General features: G+C 43.4%; 1 protein-coding gene across 1 annotated transcript in view; it reads left to right on the top strand.

The window, feature by feature from the left end:
* Positions 1–13,624, top strand: part of DEPTOR (DEP domain containing MTOR interacting protein) — a 132,179-nt gene that overhangs the window by 29,481 nt on the left and 89,074 nt on the right. The window contains exon 2 of the mRNA XM_072734019.1: positions 13,179–13,357. Within this exon, the coding sequence (XP_072590120.1) occupies positions 13,179–13,357 (179 nt within the window). The remainder of the gene's footprint in view (positions 1–13,178; positions 13,358–13,624) is intronic.

The following is a 13,624-nucleotide window of genomic DNA, read 5'->3' as shown; positions in this document are numbered from 1 at the left end:
AGTTTCAGGTGTAAGACATAGTGACTCCCCAAGTGTACGCATTACCCTTGCTCACTGCACATGTGGCTCCCATCTGTCACCATGCAGCACATTGAGAATATCATTGGCTACATTCTTTATGCTGTGCCTTCTATTCCCATGACTTATTCATTCTCCCAGTTTCCTTTTACTTGCATTCTGTTAGTCACAAACAAACAAAATGATAATACCACTGGATTTGGTGTCTACACTACGCCCAGGTATGAAAGGTAGCCTAAGCTTTTGGATATAACTGTGTTAAGTACCTAAAGGGACTACTAACCTCTGAAAGTGCTTATTTTGGAGTAATTGAGGTATTTCTCAACCGCCCTTACTTGTGACTTTTCTTGTCTCCTAGTGTTTGTGTGTGCATGTGTATTTCACTGTACCTGAGACTCTCGGTATTCTCTTTTTGTGTATGCCTTGTTCCCCTCTTGCCACGGTGTGGCTGCCTCTGGCCTGTCACTTCACAAAACTTTAGTGACCACAGCACCTTCAGATTTGGCTCCGAGTCCTTGGGGCTGACCAGGTACCATAGTCTTCTCCCAACTTCCCTCTTCTCTGGTGGTCTGGCTCCTTTGCTGAGCTGTCGGTGGATTCCTGGAGGGCCCTGTCCACCAGCCTGAGCCATAGCTGTCCAGACCTGCTTGGATCCTGACAGAGCTTGAGCGAATGCTCAGACACGTGCTGTATACACATTCCATGAAGAATAGTGTGGGCTTTTGCTTTTTTTTTTTTTTTCAATAGGCTAAGCATTCAGCCACTCACGACCCTGCACTTAAGACCTGAGCTGAGACCAAGAGTCAGATGCTTAAATGACTGAGCTACCCAGACACCTGGGTGTGGACTCTGCCTTTTTTCCCCTAAGATTTTATTTATTTATTTGAGGGCGGGGCGGGGGGGAGAGGCAGAGGGAGAAGCAACTCCCCAATGAGCAGGGATCCTGATATGGGGCTCAATCCCAGGCCCCTGGGATCATGACCTGAGCCAAAGGTAGATGCTTAACTGACTAAGCCACCCAGGCACCCCTCTGGGTTCTTTCTGAAGGCAGAATCATTTAACATTATTTATCTGGGAAAGTCAAAGGCACACATGTGGTCCAAATATTCCTTCATATTAATAGAAAGAAAATAGCAGAAATGCTTTGAGGTGCTGCTAAGTATTTGCATCCTGGTTGGGTACACAGCCACCAAAGGGCCCAAGGCTAAAGATGCAAGTTTTACATTCTGTGCTGTGCTAATGTTTCTTTATGTCCAGCTGAAAACAAAGATGAAACCCAGACCCTTATACTGAATATCATTTATCAATAGCCTTGTCCCATATGCTCTGGGAAATATGCAAGAGGAATGAAATAGTTCCACAAGCATAGAATTTGTTGCATAGTTGAAGAGAATTAGTGCAAATAAGAAAGAAGTGATAAACAATATATGGGTAAACAAGAGCATTGTAGAAAATAGATCACAGAGGAGTCAGGGAAACGAGATCATATCTGGTTAGATGAGAGAAGAGGTCATGGAAGGAGGTAAAGTTGAGCTAGACTTTACTGAATGGATAGGAAAAGAGAAGGAGCATATCCTGCCAAAAGAATAGGATACATATAGTAACAGGCAGAAATGAAGGTGATACATTTGGGTTAAAACAGGAAATAAAAGAAGAGGAAAATAATTGGGTAGATTCAGCTTTAACATATGAAGACTTTGGTATGTGTGTGTGTGTGTGTGTGTGTGTGTGTGTGTACGTGCCCCTATGTCCATAGAATATAACATTTTCATTTTGAAGAGACAACACTGGTTTTAATTATATGGTCCGTGAACTACAGAAACTAGTTTACCAGGAGCACTTGTTCCAGCTATGCCTGGTACACAGTTGGGACTCAATAAATGTATGTTGGTTGAGAAATCTTTTAGAAGCCCCTTAGCTAAAAGCAGCTTCTGCAATAGCTGCAGACGTCCGGATAACACTTTTTAAAAAGGACTGATGTATTCATTTGTGAGGGAGAGAAGAGAGAGCAAGTATGTAAGTGGGGGGAGTGGGAGGGAGGGAGGGAGTGAGAAAGAGTACTCGAGTGAGCATCTCAAGCAGACTCCCCTCTCAGCGTGGAGCCCCACGTGGGGCTCGATCTCACCACCCTGAGATCATAACCTGAGCCGAAACCAAGAATCAGACACTGAACTGACTCAGCCACCCAGACGCCCCCCCCCCCCCCCCCCCCCGATAACACTTTTGAGGGCCCTTGAAATACTTTTAAACCCAGAGAAACTTTCTATTCTCGTGTCATAGACCTGCACACCCAAAGCCCCTGGCGCTCTGGCGGCTCCAGCATCTGTCCTGTGAGCTGACTAGAGATGACTGTAACCCTAGACAGTGTTTGTACAGCACGCTTAGCACAGGATTCGCTTTGATACGTTCATCCTTGTTTGGAAGCCCAGAGGAAATGAAATTGCTGTTCTGTGCTCCTGGGCCTTGTGGTTTGCGGTAGCTCTTTTTAGTACAAAATGTGCCCTAAATGCTCTGTTCTATTTTGATCTCCAGAGTGAGGATTTACCCTGGGGGCTCTTCAGGGTGTCCATAAAAAAAACAAAAACAAAAACAGAGAAGTTAGAGTCGAAAGAGATTTTTGGAAAGAATCTAGTCAGTTTGCTCATTTTTCCAGATTAGGAACCTCAGGTCCTAATTTGGGTAAGAGCCCTCCCCACCCCCATCCCCACCCCAGGAGGCCACGTTACCTGGACAGAACCTGCACACACTGGACTTAGGTGACCTGAGTCCTCCCAGGGACAGCACAGTACCTGGTGTCTGTGGCCCTGCCCAGACTGTGAGGAATGGGAGGTCCACTTTCTGAGCCAGGCTTCCGCTTTGGGGCATCCTTCCCACCTACCAGACCAATTTTTTCCTCTTTTCCCTTCAAAGTCACCCACTTCCTACTTTAAACTTCCTCTCAATCAAAATGAGAAGAGACACCATGCCACCATTTATATGCTGCTTAACTGATTCTATTTAATACGAGTGAGCTCGTCACCTGTTCCTCAGCCAAAGACTAGTATTAAAAAAAGAAAAAAGGCTTTTATGCCTTCTTATTGGATGGACAGCTGTGTTGCTCCTTAAGGAGGAATGAGCATCAATGAGCAGGTGGGGAGATACATTTAAAGGAAAGAGGGATCCTAAGAATCACACCACAGGCCCCAGAGGTAGTTCACTTGTCAGCTTTTTATGGTTTTGTCAAGATGTGGGCTGTAGACTCACAGGTTCCTGATTCCCTGGGGAGGGCACCCCAGTGCCTGGAAACAGATGTCCTGAGAGTATGTCCCACCTGGACCACACCCTCCTCATAGGTCTGCTGGCTCAGCACTCACCTCATGGCCCCTCTCCCCCTGCCCCCTCACCTTACTCTTTTCTTTCCATTCCACAACACAGTGTTGGTTCTGTTGCACTCCAACCCAGGTGATTTGCAAAGTGTGCTCCCTGAAGAACACATTAGCATCACCTGGACCATCGTTAGACATGCAGATTCTTGGGGCACCTGGGTGTCTCCGTGGATTAAGCGTCTGCCTTTCGCTAGGGTCATGATCCAGGGCTCCTGGGATGGAGCCTAGCATTGGGCTCCCTGCTCAATAGGGAGCCTGCTTCTCCTCTCCCTCAACCTTCCTCTCTGTTCATGCTCTTGCTCACTCTCTCTCAAATGAAGAAATTTAAAAAACCCTTTAAAAAAAGAAATGTAGATTCTTGGCCCAACTCCAGACCTACTGAATTAGAAACTTAGCAGGTGGGGCCCAGCCCTCTGTGGTTAACAAGCCCTCCTGGTGACCTTGTAAAGGCTTTCTTTGAGCATCACTGCTTCCCCATCCCCATAGCACCTGGCTGATAGTCTTTAGATTCCACTGGGGGATCCAATGAACAATACTTAGTTATTATTTCATGATCTTTGTACTTCATCTTTCTGTGTATTTTTTTCTTTGTCTAAAATAGGCCCTGAGACAGTTTCTTCTCGAGAAGTTTTCAGTTTCCAACACCAAATGTGCTGTTGGAATTCTGTGTCTTTCTCAAGAGGGGGTGCAGGCTGGGTGTGACGACAGGTGACTTGAGAGACTGTCACCGACAGAGTCTAGGCCAGCTCACCCAGCGGTGGACCACTCCTCAGTAATGGGCGAGAGTGGCATCAGTTGGTGTTTCCAGGCCATCCCACTGTGGAGTTCAGAGAGTCTGGTTAGAGTCAGGAGGCCAAAGTTGAAGTTTCCGGGGGGTTGAACGTGGGCAAGTCACCTAACTACTAAGTGTCAGCTTTCCCATCTGTCCAACAGGGATGTCAGGGAGGGCTTGGCCTGGATAGCCTGAAGATTGTTTCCTGTTAAAACAAGTCAGTGATTTTAGTTATTAGTTTGGTTGAGGCCATAGAAGGAGTGAGATTAGTTCTAGTGGACCTCACAGGAAGTAAGGCCTCCCTGTGTTTTTAGGGAGCGACTGAGCGCTCTCTCTCACTTTTCGTTTTCTCTACTTCTACTTGCCACCTGACCTGGGGGGCTCTTTCTCGTCCTTGAGGGAAGATCAGGGATGCTCATTTACTTTAGTTGCTCCCTGATTCATGCCCAGAGATATTAAGCAAATTTAACGCAAAATCCTGCACCTATCTTGAAAAACAATGATCAGCAACTTGAAGACTGCATTTGTTCTAAAAAAGCAACTAAAATACATAGTTAGTGGCTTCTTGAGGGTGCTTTTGGCAAAGTCTGACAATGAAATACATTAATAATAACAGCAAGGGTTGGCATTTACTGAGAGCGTATTATATGCTAAGTGCTTTGCATAGAGTTTCTCATTTATCCTCACAATATGAGCCCTACGTTATTATTCCCATTTTATAGATGAGAAAGTTAAGGTCCTGAGAAGCTGAATGTTTGAATGTTTTGTCCAAAGTTATACAGCAGGGATCCCTGGGTGGCGCAGCGGTTTAGCTCCTGCCTTTGGCCCAGGGCGCGATCCTGGAGACCCGGGATCGAATCCCACGTTGGGCTCCCGGTGCATGGAGCCTGCTACTCCCTCTGCCTATGTCTCTGCCTCTCTCTCTCTGTGTGACTATCATAAATAAATAAAAATTAAAAAAAAAACAAAGTTATACAGCAAATGATGGATGGAACTTGAGTTTGAACCCCATCCAGTCTGGCTCCACAGCTTTGCTATGAATGAAGGTTACCTAGTGAATGAGGAGAGCAGGAAGTTAATTTGCTAAGCAATGCACCTGAGTCCTGATTCCTACCTGAAAGCTATACTTTCTTGCCCACCCCCCACCATCCCCCACCCCTGCCCTTGCTGCTAACTGTTCTGTTGACTCAGAAACCAGTATTGGTCCTGTGAGTCACTGTGTCCTCAGTGAATTCCATGAACCATTCTGGGCTTGTTTTTTCACCTGTAAAATGGCAATTAGAGGCCTGATACACCTGGGTGTGGTGTAAACAAATAATGACCTATTTGGGGGAAAAAATCTTGGGGTTTCTTGGAAAGGTGCTTTGCAAGCAGAACACCGTTCTTCTGACTTATCAGAGAAAGAGATCAGAGCTGGGGATGTTGATGCAATTGGTCTTCATTCCTTCAGAACAGGAAGAAAAGCTCCTCAGGAGGAAGGACTCAGTGAAAATCTCAGGTCTAATGAGGTAAGGAAGGCTGACTTAGGGACCTTCCTGTCATGACCCTGTATTTACCTCTTATCTCCTGGATGAGATGAAAAGATTTAAAAGGGCCTTGTGAGCTTTTATGCACACATCATTAAAAGTGTTTGGTGTATGTGCAGCATGAACTGATGCTGACTCTGGGATGGTGTAACTCAACAGCTCCATTTCCTGCCCACCCCCAAGCCACCCCCAGGAGTGGCATCTTAATTATACAACATTGACTCAATGCAGACATGAAGATGGTGTGATGACTTCTTTTGTGGGCTCTTCTGTGAGCCTCATTTGTATTTATATTGGTAGCAGTATCTGTATGATCTATAAATTGCATAAATGTTCACATTCCCATGGCACTTTAGCATGATGTTTTCTCTTTCTTGGTCTACATGAGCATAAAATAGGCAGAAGACTGGTGTTTCTGCCATTTAAAGTCTGATGTCATGGCACACTTTCTAAATGTAGAAATCAGAAGATCTGGGTTCAAGTCCTGATACTCCTGATTAAAATACGACTTGAGCACATCACCTTATCTGTCAAATGAATATGACAGTGCCTTCCTGTTCACAGGGATATCATTAGACCCAGCTCCGATAAGAGTATGGCTCTGTTCAAATGTAAAATAACTGTTATTGTTTCTGCTAATGCTCCCTCATCAAGATCTCAAATATAGTGCATGATATATAGGACTTGGAATCAAACATGCCTCCGTTATGGGTTGTTTACCATCTCAATTTGTGTGGTGTTAAGGCACACAGCATACATGTGCTTGCACTGTTCTGGCCTGTGGCCTAGAAAGGCTCTGGGTAGAACTTATGGCTCTGCCTTTGTTCATGATTCACAGAGCCATTGCTGATGAACCTTCTGAAAAGGGGTCTTGCTGGTGGAACATTTGAAATTACTGTCAATGAAGGTGGTCACCGCAGCTTTCTGCATAGTGTGCATGTGTTTGTGTGTGTGTGTGTGTGTGTGTGTGTGTGTGTGTGTGATCTGAGACCAATTCCTTTTGGCTCTCCAGAGTCACATATGCTCTGTTTACATTAACCAGTTTTATGCTCTTTCCTTTCTATTGCTGTCTGTATTTGTTCTGTTGTTTTGATCATGTTGGGGGATTTCAAGCATCTTCTTGAAGCAAAACTATGTGAAATATGTATTATGATCCTATTTCACATAAAGAAATACATAAAAATAGGTATACACATGTACATAGATTTTTGCAGGAATACACAAGCCACTATTAATATTGGCTTCTTTTGACAAGTGGGGGTCAAGAAAATCTTTGAACACATTCCAAAGTAAATACAGTAGTGAACCCCATGCACCTGTCTCCTGGCTTCGACAATTATCAATTCATGATCAATCCCCCACTTCGTGTTATACATATTTGAGTTTCTTTTTATCTACCATGAGTGTGTGTCATTTTGATAATTAGAAATTGCAGTTATAAAGTCAATTCAAACATTAAAAGAAAATGCAGTAGGTTAGATTTCGTTAGTTCCTGTCTTTTTTTTTCAACCTTTTAGACTTGGGTTCTTGCAGGGGTAGGTGATCAAGAGTGATTCTCTCCAGAGTGCTCTGATCCTTGAGGATAGATATTGACTGAACATCTGGGAAAGACAACAGTTTTGGGTTGATGACACATCTATGTCAGTACTATATGCCCAAATCACAAGGCTCACGCTGTCAGCCCTGCTGTTTGGCTTGCTGTGTTTTTTAATTAAACTGTTTACTTTGGCTGAGATTTATGACGCTGTTTTTAAATGAGAATATGTGCTTTCTGTTCCTGCTTTGTTTGTTCCCTGGTCCCCACAACCTGTGCAGTTCTCTGCAAGCTATTTTTTTTTTTTTGAAAAACAATTTCTGCATTTCTTATCAGATGGAGGGTAATTTTGCAGGGATTATTAACACCCTGCGCTCAGTAGTGTTTGTTCTCCTAGGGCTAGAAGAGGAAATTGTCTGATGCAAGCCCAGCAGCTGCTTAGCTGGACAAGAATAGAATATTACAAAATCACCTTGAGTCTAAAGCCTGTGAACCAGCTGTCTGCGATGAACGATGGGAAGGTGGTTTTCGTATTTAAATTCCTCAGCCAGTGGTATTGAAAATACAGTTAAAATAGACATGGTTATTTTCCCCAGTGGTTCAGTGTAGATCGATTTGGACTGTTCATCAGAAGACGGTTTTGCCCTGTGCCTTCTTAATGCTGAGTACATTGTATGAACTAATTGATTTTTCACATCAATGAGAATCTATCCCCTACTATGCAGTAGGCACCAGAATTACAAAAATAAATAAGCAACTCTCCCTTGGTTTCTTGCTCCTCATCTAGCTGTAATATAGTGGGATGAATGTTTCACTCGTGACACTAAAATAGTGTGGGAGAGAAGAGGAAAGAAGGTGTTCTGGCTTTCGAAGGCTGGGGGAATGTTCACAGAGGAGGTGCCATTTAAGCTGAAGAGCAAATACAATTTTTTGAATTATCGAAGGCAGAAGGAGGGATCTCTGTCTTGAGCAGAGGCATGGAAGGTGATGGCATACACAGGGTTGGGGAAGAGTCCAGTGTGTTCAGATCTCAAGGCGGGTGTGCTTGTGGTTGGGAGGTGAGAAGGGGGTGAGGAAGTTTGGAAGGCCTCCTTAGAGCGTGAGCAGGCGTGGTTCTTTGGATGCAGAGAATCCAGGCTTCTGAGCCACCTGAAGGGATTGGGACTACTCTGGTTGTTATTAGGGTGGGCATAGCAAGGAAGAAGAACTTGAAAATCTAAGGCACCAAGGCTCTCCATAGACAGGCCTCTCTTGCTGTCCCTTATGGGCAACCACTTTCTCCTCATCTCTTAGCTTTGCTGTGCTGGCCTCCCCACTCCCCTTTCATTCCTGGTCAGCCAGTTTCCGCAGAGTCTCTGGTCATGGAGCTTGTTCACTTTTGCTCTAGGAATTGCTTGGAGATAGCCTCAGGGATGCGGAGGGTGTACATGGGAGAACAAAATGGGAAAAACCAGGAAATCCTCTGGACTTGGCAGCCTTTTAGTAGAACAGCCCACATTGCTCTGTTTTACACATTGACATCTGGGTGAGTTCCACTTGAAGAAAGTGTTCCTGTGGCACAAACAGAATTTATGTCTTAGCGGGAGCCATTCTGCTTGGCTTTCACTGATTACGTCACTTGAATTGGGTAAGATCTTGTATCTCTGGTCTCCTCATAAACAGCCCACGGGCATGTATGTGCAGGGGCCGCCACAGGTCGAGGGCTCTTTCTGAAAACAGGCCCAGGGTTGTGAACCCTGCCTGAGGTGGTAAGGTGTGGAAGGCAGTTTTAAATCAAATGGGATGTTGGACATGACTGAAAATGTGACTGGCGTGTCCAGGCAACCTGTCATGTTTGAAAGTGTGACTTTTAGTCCCCTGCACAGTATTTTCTAGAGTCTTTCTATTCCATGAGAGGCTTAGTTACACAACATTTCCATTTTCCACTAAGGCGTTGAAATATTCCTTACTCTTGTCCCTTTTTGGAGATCTCTGTGCATCTTAGCCTGTTGAAAGTTGTGAAAACCTGTCAGGGGAAAGTTGACTTCAAGTAAAAGGAAATGTTTTTTGAAAAAAACACCCATACACACACACATATAACAGGGATTAAAACTTTGGAGATTGATGACTCTGGAATTGAAAGCATCAATAGTTTTGTGAAAAGACTTAGATAACTTCCATGGTAATAGATGGTTACTCAGTTGTGGGGTGGGGACTCCTATGACATTAGTGAAAAGCCTCCTTACCTTTTTGAAAATGGCATCACAGTGAAACGCCGGGACACCTGCACCCCGATGTTTATAGCAGCAATGTCCACAATAGCCAAACTGTGGAAGGAGCCTCGGTGTCCATCCGAGGAATGGATAAAGGAGCTGTGGTCTACGTATACAATGGAATATTCCTCAGCCATTAGAAACGACAAATACCCACCATTTGCTTCGACATGGATGGAACTGGAGGGTATTATGCTGGGTGAAGTAAGTCAGTAGGAGAAGGACAAACATTATATGATCTCATTCACTTGGGGAATATAAAAAATAGTGAAAGGGAATAATGGGGAAAGGAGAAAAAATGAGTAGGAAATATCAGAAAAGGGAGACAGAACATGAGAGACTCCTAACTCTGGGAAACGAACAAGGCGTGGTGGAAGAGGAGGTGGGTGGGGGGTTGGGATGACTGGGTGACGGGCCCTGAGGGGGGCACTTGATGGGATGAGCACTGGGTATTATGCTATATGTTGGCAAATTGAACTCCAATAAAAAAAAAAAAGAGAAAATGGCATCATTTCTATAGTGTGCTTGGACATTCATTTGTTCAGCAAAAATTAGGTGCCCACAGTGCTGGGCAGAAACTCTTGGTTTGCAGTGTAAAAATTCTTATCTTTTTATTGGGTTGGTTTTTCAGGAAGGTGCAATTTTTAATGCTCATTTTTAGAATTCTGTGTTTCTATGAAATTAAAAAAATGGCAGCACCACTACTGAACATTTTTAACCACAATAACGTGTCTAGAACAATCAGTATCTCTGGGATCCAGAGTTCTTTCCCCTCCATCAGTTGACTGCTCAGTTTTCTAAACATGGAAATATACGAGGCTGTGGTAGAGATGAAGGGAGAGTCTAGTGCTTCTCCCCTCTGTGCAGGGTAGGAATCAGTGGGAATCAAGAATGCTCAAGAATTAGCACCACGCTTGGGTTCATGACAGGATAGTAACCGAAAGGTTCTATTCTGTAGTATTTAAAAGATAAACATTACGTAATAATTTTTTTAAAGTTGGAAAGTTTATAGGAGTTAAAACTCCTCTTTTGGCTCATAATATATTCCTCCTCCACCAAATTATATGGTAGCTTGTTCCATGTTTCAATTTCTAAATAAATTGGGCTTCATTATTCTTGGATTTCTGACAGACATCATGTCTAAGAATTAATGTTTTGCATTCTGACACTTTGAGCATGTTAAACAAATTACCCAGTGTCATTGTCACTGAATTAATTAGAAGGATTCATGTGAGACTTTAGCACGCCTATGTGAACGTGTTTTTTTTTTTTATTAGGCTTCATTTATTTTTTTATTAATAATTCCAACTCTACATTGGTATTGTGGTTTTAACGTTACCTGCGTCAGGGAGCTGTCATGAGGATTGATCAGTAAAGCAGTTAAAACAGTGTCTAGCACAGAGTAAGGGCTCAAATGCTTACTTTATTAATGAACTTTGCAAATATGAGATGAAGTAATCAGCATGGATATAATTATCCCCATTTTATCAGGGAAGATTCTGGTGCTCAGAGTTTTGATCATTTGGAATTACTGGCGGTGTCAGGATGAGAGCCAAGAGATCATATTTCTAGTCTTGTGTTCCTGATTGCCTTAATAACTGAAATTTAGGGTTTAGTATTTTGATATATGAACTTGGGGGGATGCACCTTAAGTCAGCATATGTGCAAATGCTTAGTATGATACTGGGCATATAGTAGGAATGCAATTAAAATTGTTTTTTTCTTTCTATGCAGTTTACAGGTGTCAGGATTCTTTTTTCTATCCTCTTCTCCCTTCTCCCCGTTGATATCCCAGATGAGCACTTTATCTCCAGACTTTTCAGGTGCCTCCGGTCTTTAGCACTTCCTGGTTGTCTTAGCTCAGACTGCCGTTATACAGTCTCATAGACAGAGTGGCTTGAAATGAAATGTACTTTCTAAGAGTTCCTGGGGCTGAAAATCTGAGATCAAGGTGTTGGCAGAGTTGGTTTGTCTGAGGCCTAGCTCCTTGGCTTGTAGGTAGCCACCTTCTCTATGTGTCTTCACATGGTCTTCTCTCTGTACATGAGTATGTCCTAATCTCCTCTCCTTATAAGGACACTAGTCATTAGATTAGGGCCATTCTCGTGACTTCATTTTAATTTCATTACTTTTTAAAATACCCTATCTCCAAATATAGTCACATTCTGAATTACCAGGGGTTAGGGCCTCAATATGTGAATTTAAGGGAAAGACACTTCAGCCTCTAAGAGTGATCTGCAAGGAAGAGATCTAAGCTTCAGAACCCCAGCCCAGTATGCTCCCAACCTACACTTACAACCCCTGTGGGTTTCATGGCTATCACCATTAAATTTCATTAGGTGAACTCTGTTCAAAGAGCAGGCAAAAGTATAGTCTAGTTCCTTCCTTAGGGAATGGAAGAAAGGAGGTTGGGGCCTATTATGTGCCAGGCACTGTGCTGGGTGCCAATGCCATATAGATATTTTGTTACCCAGTGTCAACATGGCCAAGGATAGGGTGAGCATAATTGTCTCCATTTAACAGAGGAAGAAATAAACAGCCACTTGCCTTGCTCACACAGAAATTGTGTTATTTACTCATGTGGCACTCCTATTTCTCAATGATGTTGAGAATATGAGGTTAGGAGCATAGGACCATGTGGGCGAAGCAGGAAGAAAGCTGACCTTGTGTTTCACCCAATTCAAACTCTTGAGAATTAAAAAGTCAATGCAGGCTGATAAAGGAAGGAAAAACAAATGGGGAAAAAATTTTTAAAGGCAAGTTTAAAACTCTTTGGGAAAAAAAGTCACTGAGTTCTGAAGGGAGTAGGGGAAGGCTCTGTGTCAACCACTTTTCTCCATGCTAATCCATCAGTATGTAAATAAATTTGTGTTTATCCAACAGCTTTAATCCATCTCTCCCGGATATTTTGTTTATCTCTCTCTGGCTAGAGGCAGCACGATGTGGCAGTTGGAAAGTCAGACTCTGAAATGAGACCATCAGGTGCAAATTTAATTTTCATCGCTTGTTAGCTGTGTGACAAGTCATTTAATCTCTTTGAGGCCTTGGTTCTTTCTGCTATAAAAAAAAAAGTGGAGATGATAATAATTTTTTATGAGGTTGCTGCAAATGTCTATAGAATGTGCTCAGAAATCAGCACCTGGAACCTAGTAAGCCTCACCAAAGGATTAGCTGTTGCCCCTATAGAAAGAGGAACAGGCAAAGGCCAGGACCTTTGCGTTACTTCCCTACATAGGTCTCTAATGCTTGGAAATACTTAATGGGCAGATGGTTGACACTCATCCATATCTGTTACATAAATGCATAAATGCAGATGTAGTGGGCCCTAAGGAATCTGTAATGAAGAGGAACTACTTGGTTGCAGCAAGTTTTTAGAGTTTGTTGTTTGGTTGAAGGCATAAGCCCCTTGGCGGAGGGATAAAGAGAAGACATTAACCAGAGCAGGGGTGAGAAAGACTTTCTCAGTCTCCCCAGTGGTAGGAGAGCTGTAATTTGTCCATGGTTGTTTTCCCTCCAATTTTCCTGTATCCTCTGTAGATTTGGGGGGTAGAATCATTTCCTGGGCCTCTGGACTCTGACAGTGTAGAAACCCCCTACTGACACACAGATATGTGAGTGGCACCCTGATGCATTTCCTGAGCTCTGGGATTAACTTAATGATTTGTGTTGTCATTGAAAAATTCTAAAGTGATTGCCAAATTTTCTTTCCAGGCTCAGGCTGCATGAAGAAAAAGTTATTAAAGATAGGCGACATCATCTCAAAACCTACCCAAACTGCTTTGTCGCAAAAGAACTGATTGACTGGCTGATTGAGCACAAAGAGGCTTCTGACAGAGAGACAGCAATCAAACTCATGCAGAAGTTAGCAGACCGGGGCATCATTCATCACGGTGAGTAGGGTGGCCAAGGTGACTTGGGAAGAAACCAAGGACCATGTCTTCTACTCCAGATCTGAACCTACTCATCTTTTTAAAAAGATTTTATTTATTTATTTATGAGAGACACAGAGAAGGAGGCAGAAGGAGAAGCAGGCTCCCTGAGGGGAACCTGATGTGGGACTCGATCCCAGGACCCCAGGATCACAACCTGAGCCAAAGGCAGATGCTCAACCACTGAACCACCCAGGCATCCCCTGAACCTACCCGTTTAAGAAATAA

The sequence above is a fragment of the Vulpes vulpes genome, chromosome 13, assembly GCF_048418805.1.
Source record: "Vulpes vulpes isolate BD-2025 chromosome 13, VulVul3, whole genome shotgun sequence".
NCBI lineage: Eukaryota > Metazoa > Chordata > Mammalia > Carnivora > Canidae > Vulpes > Vulpes vulpes.
Note: the sequence above shows the minus strand (reverse complement) of the source record. Positions and strands in the feature narration are given on the sequence as shown.